We start from the raw sequence: 15,405 nt of genomic DNA on the forward strand, positions 1-15,405 counted from the left end.
GCGCAGGAGGCGGAGGCGGCGGCGGCGGTGGGGGTGGCGGGGGCGGTGGCGGCGGTGGCGGAGGCGGCGGAGAGGAGCGCCGGGGCCGGGGCCGGCCGGGATTGCGGAGCCGCCGAGGTCGCCGGCCGGGCTGAGACCGCGCGGCGCTGGAGCTGGGACGGACCGTGCGGTCCGTGTCTGGGCGACTGGCCGAGGGGCGCGTTCCGGGGTCGGGCGGGCGCTGCTCCCCGATGGTCCTCGTCCCTCGCGGTTGTGGCGGCGGCTCAGGGACCTCAGCTTAGGACGCGCAGGACCAGTCTCCGCTCGGAGGCCGCATCTGCTCTCTCCCTTCCTCCAGCCCCGCTCCCCCTACCGCCTCGCAGGGAGAGCCCGAGGCGGGCAGGCCGGCGGGCCGGCAGGCGGGCAGCGGGCGGCGGGCTGCAGCTCCGGCTGAAGCTGCTGAGCCGGAGCGGGCGGCGGGTTCCCATGGCAACGGTCGCGTCACCACCGCTCGCCCCGCCCCCTGCCCGGCCTAGGCCACGCGGGCCCGCGAGGTTTGCGACACCCGGCGTTCAGGTGGGGACGCCTGAACGTCTGGGTGTGGGACCAGACGACAGGTGGAGAGTAGGTAGCCGGGTGGAAGCCTGGGTCGGGCAGGGGATGGGGAGGGGTGAATAGAGGTACGTCACGTGGAGATGGCGTTTGGGACTATTAGTGTACTGGGTCTTTTTTGCTCATTTTTCCGTGGTGCCTTTGCCCGGATCCAGGGCACGCCTCTCTCTCCGCCGCCTACCGGCTCCGCCATCCAGTTTCGAGGTCCCTAGGTTCAGTTCAGTTCAGTCGCTCAGTCGTGACCGACTCTGCGACCCCATGAATCGCAGCACGGTCCCCAGGGCCCTTTAATCTGCGCCTCACCCCGCCCGCGCGACGAGAGGCGCCGCGTGCGTGGGGATTCCAGCCGCGTGCCACTTGCCATGATGGCTGCGTCGCAGCAGCGGCCCCCGGGGTCCCGTCCCAGCTGAGACTGCCTGAGTTAACAGGCCCAGTGGAACCCTCAAAGGGTCCTTGGAACAGGTGAGCCGCAGGTAGATGCAAGGTGCTGGTGCAGCTCCTTTCCAGGTGATCAGGGCGCTGCTGATGCTCTGACGTTCAGCACCCATGGAGACTGGAGTGGCCAAAATCAAAGGGGTGCCAGGATGGCAGCCTGGAGTGGTTTTGCGGCCGTGGATGGTGGCTGGAGCTTTCAGTAAGGGCACACTGCTTAACACAGGCAGTGCACTTACAACTTGCTCCACTGGTAACAGTGTAGAGACCTTCCCATATGGTCATATAGCGCAAACCCTAAGGATGTGTTTCTTAGTTCCCTTATTAGAAAGGAGAAATGCTGACCCAGATTTACTAGGGTAATGAATTTTTTTAAAATGCATCACACAAAGTAGTGAAGGGGGGCCAAGGATCCTGTTCCTTCCATTAACCACCCTAAGTAACTCCTTAGGTGGAACAGATTAAATGGCTAGAGGGGGTGGATCTGCTGTGCTTGGGGTGGTTATTGCTTTTAACCCTGAGAGAACTGAAGGAAGCTTTGTTGCTCTGGCCCCATATAACCAGGCCGAAGCCAACTTTGACTTCAGATGTGAGCTCCCACAGGAAGATTATCCTTACAAAATGACCCAGGTGCTGAAGGACCTTGTTATGACATGGGGTTGCATCTGGAAAGTTGTGTCCAATTGTCACTGCTCCATAGGCATCCTAAGAGTGAGAGGGAGCCCAAAGGCAAGTTGGGTGCACTGTTCCATCAGATTCATGGTTCTTGAGCTAAGGCCTCCATGATGCTGCTTGGATTCTCATTTCCTCTGCCTCGGTCAGGGACAGGCAGCCTTCAATGTAGTCTGGACTGTCCCACTTTATTATTAATATTTTTGGCCATGCCATGTGGCCTGTGGGATCTTAGTTCCCTGACCAGGGACTGAACCCATGCCCCCTGCAGTGGAAGTGCAGAGTCTTAACCACTGGTGCGCCAGGGGAAGTCCCTGGGCTGTCTGACTTTCATTCTGCTCGCACAGGGGTATACTTAAGGGAGGAACATGTGACATGACCACCACTGACAGAATAGGGAAGTGCACAAGAAGCAGGATGGCAGGGAAGACCACTGGAATGGGTAGCTGCAGTCCCAGACTTCAATCAATATTTTAATTACCAAGTCTATATTTAGCAAGACAATGTGGGAGAGAGAAAGAGGAAGGAAGGGGTAGGTGGTGAGAGGGCCTCCGAGGAGCTGACCCACTTTCTGCGCTGGCTGCAGAGCCCTGCAGTCCTGGCCAGGAGTTCCTGGCCTTGTGGCCCCAGAAGCCCGACAGGCATCGAGGAGATACTTAAGTGGCTACAGCTCTGTGGCAGCTGCAGACCCCATCAAAGAGACACACGTCATCAGTACTGTCCTTTAATCTTCCTCCGCTTCACCGCTGGGGGCAAGGGGCCGGCCGGGGATTTCAGGTGGGGTCAGTGTGACTGCAGGGTCACGGCGACAGCCCTGGCTGTGGCGTTGAGCACAGTGGTGGGAAGCCTGGCAGCGGGCAGTGCGGCGGGGATGTCTCTGGGGACCCTCTGTATGGGCGGGATGTTGGGGCCCTCCAGCGTGTCCAGGATCCCTAAAAGGAGGAGGATGCAAAGTGAGCGAGGGTTGGCAGGGCCCTGGCCGAGGCAGCGGTCCTTCCCCTCCCCGCAGCCAGGCCCTCCTGTCACTTACCCTCTACCACCTTGTGGTAAGCAAAATGCAGGTAGAGCAGGAAGAGCATGTGCAGGGTAGCCAGGGTGCCACAGAGGAGCAGCCGCTGTGTGGGGCCCACGGTCCGTGACACCAACACTGCCACCTTGGGCAACAGGAACAAAGCTCAGAGGCCTGCTCCAAGCGAGTGGTGTGAGGAAGCCACTCTTACCCAGAGCAGAAACTCTGTGTGGGATTGGACTTGAGCTTTGAGCTGTTTTCCCTACTCCCTGGTAGGGCAGCCCACCCCGAGAAACCTCCTGCCCAGCTTACCATGCGCAGGGTGGACAACCCGCCCACCAGCAGCCAGAAGAGGTAGAAGAGGGCATGCAGGTGGATGTTATAGGTGATGAACAGGACAATGCAGTGTCCGAAGAGGCCGTAGCCCTAGAAAGGAGGATGGTGGAGAGGAAAGTCAGCTCAGACTGAGCTGGCCTCGTAGGGACCTTGAAAAATAAATGGTCCACTGGCCAACTCACCCCATTCCAGGCCCTGGGGCCCTAGGACAGGTGCAGACCAGAGCCTGGGTACTCTTTTAGATCACACTTGCCCACCACTGTGCTGGACTCCTTACCAGCAGTGCCAGCATCTGGAGCATGGTGATCTGCGCGTTGCACAGGTAGGCAAGGAAGTAAATGAAGGACGAGACGCCGAGCCAGTAGCCGAAGCAGGTGCCAATGGCTGTGCCCATCAGGGTGCCCTCCCGCTGTGGGGTGAAGGCTCTATTAGTCCTGTGAGGCCCCTGGTCTCAGTCTAGCCCAGGGCCTCCTCCCTCAGGGGCTGCTTCTATCCACCTGTCTCTGTGGGCAGCTTTCAACTCATTTCAGTCACTCCCCCCCAAAGTCCTCTGTTCTGCTTACGATAATGGTGTCAGATGTCTTCATCCCATGGAGGAGGATGGCCACCAGCGTGAAGACAAGCATGAGAGGTCCATAGAGCTCACCTGCGATTTTCTGTCAATATACCAACTCATTCAGGTGGGGGTTACAATAGCTCTTCTGTTGATGTCTTCCCGGACTTTGCCTGGTGGCCCTACCCTCTGCCCCAGTTCCTCCCCCGGCTCTTCCAGACATGCTACACCCCCCTACTCACCTGGGGGAAGCTGACCATCTTGATAGGGATCATGGATTCCAGGAGCCTGGGAGGGGAGAGGAGAGAGGAAAACAGATGAGAGCAGAGGAGGCACTAGGCTATGAGGTTCTGGAAAGCCTGAGTCTTACTCATCTCACTGACTGAAGAGAACATGCTGAATGGGAAGGAAGAAAAGGGTAGTAAAGACAGATGAATGTGGAAATCACTATCCTGCCCCTGAAAATGCTTCCAGGAAGAGCAGCCCTGACGCTGTGCCGACTGATGCAGCAGCAACATGGAGAATCCACACAGCCCCCTGGGCCTTTGGGAGGGCTTGGCCATTTACCTATGTGACCTGTTCCCCTTTAAAAGGGGAACCTCAGCAGAGATGTAAAGATAAACCCCTGGGAAATGTTTAGAAGGAAAGTTGTCACTTGAGAGAACCAGGGTGCTCCCTGCCTCTTCCTACTTATCATCCCTCCAGATACCACTGAGAATTTTCTTGAGAAATGTATTTGAAGTGGTATTAAAATTTCAGGCAAAGCAATCCCACTCCTAGGCATACACACCAAGGAAACCAGATCTGAAAGAGACACGTGCACCCCAATGTTCATCACAGCACTGTTTATAATAGCCAGGACATGGAAGCAACCTAGATGCCCATCAGCAGACGAATAGATAAGGAAGCTATGGTATATACACAATGGAATATTACTCAGCCATTAAAAAGAATTCGCTTGAATCAGCTCTAATGACATGGATGAAACTGGAGCCCATTATACAGAGCGAAGTAAGCCAGGAAGATAAACACCAATACAGTATACTAACGCATATATATGGAACTTAAAAAGATGATAACGATAACCCTATATGCAAAACAGAAAAAGAGACACAGATGTACAGAACAGACTTTTGGACTCTGTGGGAGAAGGCGAGCGTGGGATGTTCTGAGAGAATAGCATTGAAACAGGTATACTATCAAGGGTGAAACAGATCACCAGCCCAGGTTGGATGCATGAGACAAGTGGTCAGGGCTGGTGCGCTGGGAAGACCCAGGGGGATGGGGTGGGGAGGGAGGCAGGAGGGGGGATCGGGATGGGGAACACATGTAAATCCATGGCTGATTCATGTCAATGTATGGCAAAAACTACTATATTGTAAAGTAATTAGCCTCCAACTAATAAAAATAAATGAAAAAATAAAAAATAAAAAAAAACAAAATAAAATTTCAGGCAAGACAAAGAGAAGTACCAAAAACTTTCCCACTTCTTGAGTGAGTAGCTCCTAATAGTACCTTAGATCTGGACTGGATTTTACTTCTCAGAAAGCTGCCCTGTCCAACCCTCCAGCCAACCCTGGGTTAGGGGTCCCTCCTGGGTGTGTCCCTTCATGGCAAATGAATGCTTGAGGGCTGCCCTTGAGGGTAAGGTGTCCCATCTTGTGTCTAAGGCTCCCAGACACAACTACTACTGTGCCTGATGCACAGCCGAAGCTTAGTAAATACTTGCTAAGTGGTAGTGGGTATTTGATAAGCACTAGTTGAATTAAAGGATGAACAAAGAACCAAGCCAAGATTAAATCCAGTTCTTGAAGTCATTCAACAACTATGTACTAATATTCAGATTCAGAGACTGTTCTGGTCCTGAGAATTAAAAAGTAAACAAAACAGAGCCTACTTCTGAGGAAGTCTTTGGAAAGAGAGACCCAGGAATAAAAAAGTACAGCACTGCTGAAGTGTTACCTGTTAGAAGTGCAGAGCCCTACTGGAGCACCAGGAAAGGACAAAGTGGGGACGGGGAGCAAAGGAAGGGACATTTGAGCCAAGCTTTGAGGGAAGACGAGTAGTTTATCAGATGGAGCAGAGGAGGAAGGCAGTGTGTTATCACCATGCTCTGCTCCATGCCAAGAGGTATGGTGTGGCTGGGTCATGACGAGGGGAGTGTAAGGGTTTGACATCCGGTTGTAGTTTGGATGAAGGACTAGGTGTTAGGGCAGTTTCTGTCAGGAGGAGGATCCTCACCTGCTTCGCACCTGGGCTGGCTCCACATCAAAGTAGGGTCTCAGGATGTCGATGTTGGCATACAAGCTGAAGGCTCTGGAGGCTTGTCTCTTCCCTGCCTGCCACATCTATAGCAAGGAAGATGGGTGAGGTGGAAGGGTACTGTCAAACTCTCGGCTCTATGCTCTGTTACTTATTTTTTATCTGATTTCAACATGGTTTGAACTGGACAACCTGGGGTGAACTTCACCAACTCCAGAACCAGAGGCCTCCTGGGTATACTTTTCCACCTGTCAAGGAGCCAATTTTGCTTACCTGATCAGCCACCTGCCGGCTCAGCTGTCCCTTAAAGCCCTTCATCCCCAGGAACTCCCCATCCTCCTCTTCAGCAGCAGCTGCATCCGCATCCACTTCCTCCTCACGCAGGCGCTGATGCAGCTCACCCATATCCTCGAAGCTGGAGCCTGAGGTATCATCCATGTTCTCCATGTCAATCACTGCTGAGCCCCCACCCTGTGAGGACAACAGATCCTAGACTGCAGGACCTTTCTGCTTCATCCAGTTGTCTTTCTCTGTTCACCACACGGTTTGGGGCTAGGGGATAGGACTTGAAATCACCACAGATCATGCCACTCTCTTCCCCTCATTTGGTCTCAGAACCCCTGCTTGTTTGGTTCTCTGTTCTAGTCTGCGGAACCTAGTCCCTATCTTCCATACACCGCTTTTTCCTACCTTCCCTACCAAGGACCCAAAGGGCTGGAAACTGCCCATTTCCTTCATCTCTCCCAACCCCAAAACAAGGCTATGCGCACAAAGTGTGGTTTTGGCTAGTGAATCCCACCCACCCCTAAGCCCACTCCCGCCTCCCGCCATGCCTGACTCCGACTGACTTTCTTTAACTTGTGGAAAGCAAGAGCAATAATTGGGCCCAGATACCTAAGGCCCCTGGCAGGAGCCTGGACCTTTAAGATCAGCACTAGTCCCACTGCCTTTCTTGTGCACGAAGACTCAAAGAAGGGAAAAAGTGTTGCAAATGGACCAGACTTCCAGGCTCTGAGGGAGAGTCCCCACGACACTTCAGGACTGCTGCCGGCCCTGGGGCTGCGGGCAGCCGGAGCCGTGGGGCCATTACCTGGATGTTTTCTTCGAACCCTCCCCATTCCGGGCCGGCCCCGTTTCGGGCGCCGCCAGCCGGCGCCGCCGGAGTTGCCATGTCCCTAGAGGGCTCCCGTCGCTGAAGCCCGCGCTTGTCCCGCGCGCGGAGAAGGAGTGGGAGAGACGTGGGTCTGAGACAGGGACAGGTCTAGGGACAAGAAAGAAAGGTACAATGGGCCGGAATGCAAAAAAAGAGAAACCCGGATGTTTGGCTCAAACTGACTTCCGGTAGCTGGGGACGTGGACGGAGGCAAGGCACAGTCTCGCGATATTTAAGATTCTAGGAGGTGGGGCGTTGCTACAGAAACGGAGGCGGACGATTAGTGCGCACGCATCGGTTAGGTACTCTGATCACGTGGAGGAATTGAAGATGGCGGCGGCCCAGGCCGTGGAGGAAATGAGAACCCGCGTGGTTCTAGGGGAGTTCGGGGTTCGCAATGTAAGTCTTGTGGCCTTCAGCTCGGGAGCAGAGTGAATTAGAGATGATTTGGGGTCAGAGTGGGGACGGGCTTGGCCTCGCTGCCTCTTCGCGGACATTCTCGTCTCTCTTTGCTCTAGGTTCATACCACTGACTTTCCCGGTAACTATTCCGGCTACGATGATGCCTGGGACCAGGACCGCTTTGAGAAGGTAGGTGGAGCTGGAACCGTGGAATCGGACTTTGTGATATGAGCAACCTGTACTTTAGAAGCTGTCCCTGTAATTTCTAAGGCGCAGCAGAAAAGGGCAGCTTGCAGCAAGCAGCAGAGGGCGGTAGCTGGAAAACTAAGCGGTGAGCACAGGGAAAAAAGGTCAGTTTCCCCCACCGGGAAAAAGTCAGACTTCCCCCACAGGGAGTCCTAACCACGACCACAGGAGCCAGCAGTTAGGGCTAGAGTCCCTAGTCCTTGTCTGCCTAGTCAAGAACAATTCAGGCGAGGAGGCAGAAGGTAACAGCGTAAAGTACGAAGTTTATTGAAAAGAAAAGTACATGTAGAAAGGCACACGGGCAGGACCCTCCCATGGGGTGCACACTCACCCCTTAGCCAAGATGGATCTGGAAGTGAAGGCTTTTGGGAAGAGCAAGACTCAATATGGCCTGGAATTATCCTCTGACTTTTGACCCCAAGTAGCCTTTCTGCACTTGTGATGTATCTTTCTTATCCTAAAAAGGGGGAAGCGGAGGTCCCTTAATCCTTACGCAGAGGAGGGGTTTTGCCTTGTTTTGTCCTTGCTATAATTATTTCTTCAAGATGTTTACAAGAGACAAAGACTGTTTAGTCTGTTTCTGTTGTTTCTTCCGTTTTCGGAGGGCAAACAGGAGACTGATAGTAAATTCCTTAACTGGAGCCCGTCTATCTCCTACCACACTTGTGATGCAGGACAGGCTAAATTAAAGGTCCGGGTTCTTATTTTACCTGTAATTTGGACAGGGAGTGCAAAAAAAAAGTCACCACAGAAACAGAGGTGTAGAGAGAACAAAGAAGCAATTTATTAAGGAGAAGGGAAAGTAGGCACTCACAGAAGAATGCAGGTGTCCACACGAGTGAGGAGCCCACCTGAGGGTCTTTCTAGCCCCCTCCTTTATTTTAATTCCTTGAATGGGTGCAGGTTTCTTTGTTGTTGTTCAGTTGCTCAGTTGTGTCTGATTGTGATCCCAGGGACTGCAGCACGCCAAGCTTCCCTGTCCTTCAGTATCTCCCAGAGTTTGCTCAAACTCATGTCCGTTGAGTCAGTGATACCATCCAACCATCTCATCCTCTGTCGTCCCCTTCTCCTCTTGCCCTCAATCTTTCCCAGCATCACTTGTTTGCAGTGAGTCAGCTCTTGGCATTACGTGGCCAAAGTATTGGAGCTTCAGCTTCAGCCTCAGTCCTTCAATGAATATTCAGGGTTGATTTCTTTTAGGATTGAGTGGTTTGATCGTTTGATCTCCTTGTTGTCTAAGGGACTCTCAAGAGTCTTCTCCAGCACCACAATTTGAAGGCATCAATTCTTTGGCACTCAACCTTCTCTCACATCCATGCATGACTACTGGAAAAACTAAAGCTGTGACTTTATGGACCTTTGTCAGCAAAGTGATGTCTTTGATTTTTAATATGATGTCTAGCTTTGTCATAGCTGTTCTTCCAAGGAACAAGTGTCTTTCAAGGTTGCAGTCAGTCACTGTCCAAAGTGACTTTGGAGCCCAAGAAAATGAAGTCTGTCATTGTTGCCATTTTTTCCCCATTTGTTTGTTATGAAATGATGGGATCGGATGCCATGATCTTAGTTTTTTGAATGCTGAGTTTTAAGCCAGCTTTTTCACTCTCCTCTTTTACCTTCATCAAGAAGCTCTTTAGTTCCTCTTCTGTTTCTGCCATTAGGATGGTGTCACCTACATATCTGAGGTTATTGATTTTTCTCCTGGCAGTCTTGACTGCAGCTTGTGCTTCATCCAGTACTCTGCATATAAGTTACATAAGCAGGGTGACAATACACAGCCTTGACGTACTCCTTCCCCAATTTTGAACCAGTCCGTTGTTCCATCTCCAGTTCTAACTGTTGCTTCTTGATCTGCATACAGGTTTTTCAGGAGACAGGTAATGTGGTCTGGTATTGTTATCTCTTTTAATTTTCCACAGTTGTGATCCACACAGTCAAAGGCTTTAGCTTAGTCATTGAAGCAGAAGTAAATGTTTTTCTGGACTTCTCTTGCTTTTTCTATGATCCAGAGGATGTTGGCAATTTGATCTCTGGTTCCTCTGCATTTTCTAAATCCAGCTTGAACATCTGGAAGTTCTCGGTTCACATACTGTTGAAGCCTAGCTTGGGGAATTTTGAGCATAATCTTGTTAGCATGTGAAATGAGTGCATTTGTGTGGTAGTTTGAACATTCTTTGGCATTGCTCTTCTCTGGGATTGGAATGAAAACTGACCTTTTCCAGTCCTGTGGCCACTGCTGTTTTCCAAAGTTGCTGGCATATTGAGTGCAGCACTTTAACAGCATCATCTTTCAGGATTTTAAATAGCTCAACTGGAATTCCATCACCTCCACTAGGTTTGTTCATAGTAATGCTTCCTAAGGCCCACTTGACTTCTTTGATTAGGGATGGTCTATTTATTTTTGGGAGGATGGGTGGGATCTTGATCGCACTTGGTTATAACAGCTTCTCTTGTGCATCTTTTTCCTAAAGCCACCACACTAAGGGCCTTTTTCCTCTTAATTGTCCCTTAGAGTGGAGCACCAGGTGTGGAAGGGTGTATAGAAGCCTGTGCCTCCGTACTGCACGTGCTCGGCCCAGCTCGGTTAGGTTTCTAGTCAGGGTTTCCTGTCCAGCTGTCACAAAGTGTAGTCAAGGTTTAATTCCTGTTCCTGCTGTCATTCCTCATGCTGCGTTATCTGATTCAGTGCAGAGCAAGGAGAGGTGGCTTTGCCTTTTGCCTGATGTCTGAGTATGATGAGGCCAGCATAAACAAGTGACTCCAGTGTAATGTGCTAAAGGCAGCTGAAAGCAGAAAAGGATGATGGGGGTCGAGTGGAGGTCGGGATTTTGGGGGCGGGGTATCCCACACAGACACTTAATGGGAATGGGGAGCAGAGGTATGGAAGATTTTCTGAAGGAAATGACATCCAAGTTCAGCCTTGAACTTGTCCAAGCAGTTCAGTGGTAGGCAAGATTGAAGTGCATTTTAGGCACCAGAGGTGATAGGGAGCTCTGAAGAGTTCTTAAGCAAGTATGATCATATCTGCAGGCTTAGAGGTAGAGAGGATTGGAGGCTTGTCCCATGGGGTGTACAGTTTGTGACAGTTGCATAGGGAAGTTGAGGCTGAAGGCAGAAACTAAGATTGTGATGATGAAAATAGAGCACAGGGGAGACGAAAGGTAAATTTGGTGGTTGCTTGGATATGGGCTGTTAGGGGGGAGTGTAAAATTACTGCTCTGATGGGTGGTGGTCATTTAGTGATGAGAAATCACTCTAGGGAAGGGGAATGTTGAGGCATTCAGTTTCCTGTGAGTGAAGTCCAGCAAACTGATTTTATATATATAAATATATATATGTAAGAGTTGTTCATACAGCTAATTGCTGAAACCATGAGCAGGGTTGAGGTCACCCTGGAGAGACAAAAACTTGGCAAACAGTAATATTTATATAGTAGGTAGAAGACTGAATTTAGAAGGATTGATCAGATGAGGAGGAGAAGATTGGCGCTCTGAAATCAAGGCAGCTGAGTTTGGAAACAGGCTTCTCTCAACAATGCCAGGTGTAACAGAGGTGTATAGTAAGATAAAAGTTGAGTAGTGTCAACTGGGTGAGCAGTATGTGAGCCTGTTCTTAGTAACATAGCCTCTGTGAATGTGGCTGGAAGCCATATTGCAGAGGGTTTTATTTTTTTTTACTTTTTAAGGAATTTGTAAGAAAATTTTATTTCTGGTTGTGCTTGGTCTTTGATTGATGTGCTTGGGCTTTCTCTAGTTGCAGTGAGCAGGGACTGCTCTTTAGCTGCAGTGGGAGGGCTTCTTATTGCAGGGGCTTCTCTTGCTGTGGAGCATGGGCTCTAGAGTGCTGGCTCAGTACTTGTGGTTCATGGGCTTAGTTGCTCCATGGTGTGTGGGATCTTCCTGGACCAGGGATCGAACCCGTGTCCCCCCTGCATTAACCACTGGACCACCAGGGAAGTCCCTGCAGAGGGTTTTAAATGAATGGAAGATAAGAATGAAGGGTTTTCCAAAATCTAATGAAGGACTGGGGGAGAAACTAAGGTCTAATGAGGGACATCTGGGCAAAGGGAGGTTTTTGAGGGGAGTATCAGGTGGGGGGAGGTATTGCGTATACAGACCAGGCTTCATTTAGTGTTTCTCCTGTCCCTTTAGAATTTCCGCGTGGATGTGGTACACATGGATGAAAACTCATTGGAGTTTGACATGGTGGGAATCGACGCAGCCATTGCCAATGCGTTTCGGCGCATTCTGTTAGCTGAGGTATTGGGCACGGTGGCAAAGGTTGGGCTGTGGGGAGGACCTCACTTGGAGAATTGTCTCAAGTCGTGTTCTTGCAGTGTTGCTGAGCATTCCTCCTGCTCATTCTTTGTAAACTTTTCATCAAGTGTTCTAGGATGAGGTCTCTGTCTCCCTGTCTCCAGAGACGGGGGAGTTGATGGGGGGACTGCAGGGTCTGTCTCCTTGGGCAGGTGCCGACCATGGCTGTGGAGAAGGTCCTGGTGTACAACAACACGTCCATTGTCCAGGATGAGATCCTTGCCCACCGCCTGGGTCTCATCCCCATTCATGCTGACCCCCGTCTTTTTGAATATCGGAACCAAGGTGAGGGTCTGAGAAAATGAAATTTGGGGAAAGGGGGGCGGGGGCCGTGCTCCTCTGAAAGGGATTCTGGAATCAGACTGCCTGTGTTCGAATCCTCTTTATTATCTACCTTGGGACCCTGGGCCCGTTACCAATCTTGGGGTGCGTCCGTGCTCTTCTCTGTGAGAACACTTGCCCTCGTCCTTCCTGTTTGCCAAGAGAATGACAGAAATGCATGTCAGGCAGTTGGCGTAGTGCCGGCTGATGCCATTAGCTCTGTGAGAGCCCCCACCTTCTCCCTCTGCAGGAGACGAAGAAGGCACAGAGATAGATACCCTGCAGTTTCGGCTGCAGGTCAGGTGCACTCGGAACCCCCACGCTGCTAAAGACTCCTCTGACCCCAATGAGCTCTATGTCAACCACAAAGGTGAGCACCGGGGGCTGCGGCGGGGAGGAAGAGGGCTGGTGGGCGCTAGTTTTAGGGACTCGGGTGTGATGTGCTTCCTCACGCAGTGTACACCAGGCACATGACTTGGGTGCCCCTGGGCAACCAGGCTGACCTCTTCCCGGAGGGCACCATCCGCCCGGTACACGACGACATCCTCATTGCTCAGCTGCGGCCTGGCCAGGAGATTGACCTGCTCATGCACTGTGTCAAGGGCATTGGTGAGACCTTTTGATTACACTGTTGGTGAGATATGACTATAGAGATGTTTCCAACAGGCAGAAAGCTGATGGACCTTTACTCAGTAGCTTAGGGAATGTGAAGAAGGGTCTCCTTTCAGGCTCTGAGTGCCCTCTTTCCTCCAGGCAAAGATCATGCCAAGTTTTCACCTGTGGCAACAGCCAGTTACAGGCTCCTGCCAGACATCACCCTGCTGGAGCCCGTGGAAGGGGAGGCAGCAGTAGAGCTGAGCCGCTGCTTCTCACCTGGTGTTATTGAGGTGCAGGAAATCCAAGGTATGGGATTTGGGATGCTGTGTAAGTCCGGCCCTAAAGTGTATTTCCTTTGAAGGTAGCAGAGAGAAATTCAAGCTGTGGGCTCATGTATTTATAATATGGTTTGTTTTCATTAGGTAAAAAGGTGGCCAGAGTTGCCAATCCCCGGCTAGATACCTTCAGCAGGGAGGTCTTCCGGAATGAGAAGCTAAAGAAGGTTGTACGGCTCGCGCGTGTTCGAGACCATTATATCTGTGAGTTTCAAGTCGAGGGTGGGGCGGCGGCGGTTCTTTGGTGCCACAGCTTTCTGGAGGTCAGATGTGGAATCTAGCAGTATGTGTAAGGCGCGTTTCTCTCCGGTCCCCAGTTTCTGTTGAGTCCACAGGGGTGTTGCCACCAGACGTGCTGGTGAGTGAAGCCATCAAGGTGCTGATGGGGAAGTGCCGGCGGTTCCTGGACGAGCTGGACGCGGTTCAGATGGACTGAGGCTGCGCTGGGGACTTGCGGTGCCCTGCCCCCAACAGGACTGCTACAGAGCCCAGAGAGACTAGGGGGCCTGGGCTTTCTGGGGACAATTCCAGCTTTATTTTTAGTCAATACATTTTGTTAAATGTGCCACAAAATGACTTTTATGCCTTTGTAAGGCCTTGGTGTAAATAAACTCACATCCAGAGAAAAATCCTTTTCTTGGAGACCTTTTCTTCAGCTTCCATCCAGAAACATGGGGCCCCACCTCAGAAGAGATTGGCATTATTTAGCAGTTAGGAATTTTGGGCTCAGACGTGACAGCAGGTCAGGGTCAGGTACCTCTGAAGCCCCACGAGAATGCCAGATGGGGGCACAACCAGACCGCAGAAAAATACTATGTGCTGCACACCTATTTCCTGTATACGGGGACGTTCCTGAGACAAAAGAGGGTGTTCCGTGGCAGTCGTCACAGTGCTGTCAAGACAGAGGCAGGAAGAACAGCAGTTCTCTTTGGACAGTCCCTCTGGATTAGGTCCAGCGGCCACCAGTGACGACACTTGAGAGGTTGCGAGGACTACCTGGTCTACATGTCATGGAGAGAAATCCTCTGGCTGGCATGCTATTCCTAGTTCAGAGGTCCTGATGGAGCAGGTCTACTAGTCAGTTTCTCCTGTCCAGCCCCCTTGGCAAGATGCTTGTGAGTAACAGCAACCCTGGAGTGTGTCACTGGTTTGAAAAAGGCAGATGGGGCCCTTTCTGTATGAAACAGATTTTTACTGACATGCAGATGTGCTTCAGTTAAATGTTTCTACAAAAAGGTTATATAAACAATAGAAAACTTCTAGCATGAAGTCACTGGATGTTAAAAATATTACAACACAATAAATACAACTATACCCTCCACAGCCCCACCACAGAGAAGAGTAGGCAGCTGATAAATCTGGAGGGAAACATGCGGAGATGGCCTTCACAGTGGACAGGAAGCCCAAAGCACCACCCAGGAAGAGGGGACGGACCTAGCCTGTGCCACAGAGGGTGCTACACGGACTCCAAGTCTTTCCTAGCTTCACCTCTTCCTGCCCCCTGACCTGGGGCCACACCAGCTAACAGCTGCAGCTTCAGTCCATACTGTCTCACTTGCTCTCACTGAAAAGCCTGGTCAGTGAACTGGATTGATGCCAGGCCTCTGTAGGGAGCATGTGAACACTGTGTAGATTAACTTGATTCCCACAGCCATGTCCCCTCTGCTTATAGGGCCATCCAGTGATGTCTAGAACAGACTGGAGACTCACAATATAGGCTCTGATGGGAAGGCATGTTTTTTTTCTTCTGGAAATGGCCCATGAGGGAAGTGACCAGGACCCGAAAGACCATGAGATTTTTGAAGGCACCTGGACTCAGCTAGTCCAAGGAGAGGAGACCAGTGGCTTAGCTAGCTGTTTGTCACAGATATAGCCTGGTTGGTCTGGATTTATCCTTAAATGCCAGTGACATCAGATGACACTAGATAGGGTACTGTGGCTCTTGTCTCTGAGTGGACCCTGGGGGCTGGGGAAACAACACTGAGTTCATGGCGGGATAAAATGTGTGAGTGCTGAGGGATGTTAGCACTACAGACCCTGGCCCAGCCCTGGTCCCTGAAGGTACTGTTTGATACTGTACCCAGAGCTTAGCAGTGGCTCATACCACGGATCCCCTCAGGTGACCAGATTCTTGCTCAAAACAAAGTGGGAACTGGCCAAATTCAGTTCAGCACCTGACCCAGA

The 15,405-nt window shown here is 51.4% G+C and overlaps 2 protein-coding genes across 2 annotated transcripts; one reads left to right on the forward strand and one right to left on the reverse strand.

Moving 5' to 3' along the window:
* Window positions 1-2,147: 2,147 nt before the first annotated feature.
* YIPF3 (Yip1 domain family member 3) lies at window positions 2,148-7,098 on the reverse strand. The gene is made up of 9 exons (XM_043449944.1): window positions 6,946-7,098; window positions 6,129-6,326; window positions 5,835-5,941; window positions 3,836-3,881; window positions 3,604-3,696; window positions 3,318-3,449; window positions 3,017-3,130; window positions 2,726-2,849; window positions 2,148-2,627 (listed from the first exon to the last, which is right to left on the reverse strand). Exons 1-9 carry the CDS (start codon window positions 7,024-7,026, stop codon window positions 2,479-2,481), a joined length of 1,044 nt encoding a protein of 347 aa, XP_043305879.1. The 5' UTR covers window positions 7,027-7,098; the 3' UTR covers window positions 2,148-2,478.
* Window positions 7,099-7,275: 177 nt separating this feature from the next.
* On the forward strand, window positions 7,276-13,844 carry POLR1C (RNA polymerase I and III subunit C). Its single transcript, XM_043449945.1, has 9 exons — window positions 7,276-7,407; window positions 7,527-7,598; window positions 11,804-11,911; window positions 12,121-12,253; window positions 12,540-12,659; window positions 12,746-12,898; window positions 13,043-13,192; window positions 13,309-13,425; window positions 13,539-13,844. Exons 1-9 carry the CDS (start codon window positions 7,339-7,341, stop codon window positions 13,655-13,657), a joined length of 1,041 nt encoding a protein of 346 aa, XP_043305880.1. The 5' UTR covers window positions 7,276-7,338; the 3' UTR covers window positions 13,658-13,844.
* Window positions 13,845-15,405: the final 1,561 nt, after the last annotated feature.

The sequence above is a fragment of the Cervus canadensis genome, chromosome 28 (assembly GCF_019320065.1).
Source record: "Cervus canadensis isolate Bull #8, Minnesota chromosome 28, ASM1932006v1, whole genome shotgun sequence".
Classification (NCBI taxonomy): Eukaryota; Metazoa; Chordata; class Mammalia; order Artiodactyla; family Cervidae; genus Cervus; species Cervus canadensis.

Excerpts from the sequence above, each read along its gene's own strand:
- YIPF3 (XM_043449944.1), bottom strand. The coding sequence starts at position 7,026 with ATGGCAACTCCGGCGGCGCCGGCTGGCGGCGCCCGAAACGGGGCCGGC. Across the intron at positions 3,697-3,835 it reads AGATGGTCAGCTTCCCCCAG|AAAATCGCAGGTGAGCTCTA; the intron begins GTGAGTAGGGGG and ends GTATATTGACAG. Across the intron at positions 3,450-3,603 it reads AGACATCTGACACCATTATC|CGGGAGGGCACCCTGATGGG; the intron begins GTAAGCAGAACA and ends TTCACCCCACAG.
- POLR1C (XM_043449945.1), top strand. The coding sequence starts at position 7,339 with ATGGCGGCGGCCCAGGCCGTGGAGGAAATGAGAACCCGCGTGGTTCTA. Across the intron at positions 13,193-13,308 it reads TGAGGTGCAGGAAATCCAAG|GTAAAAAGGTGGCCAGAGTT; the intron begins GTATGGGATTTG and ends TGTTTTCATTAG. Across the intron at positions 13,426-13,538 it reads TGTTCGAGACCATTATATCT|TTTCTGTTGAGTCCACAGGG; the intron begins GTGAGTTTCAAG and ends TCCGGTCCCCAG.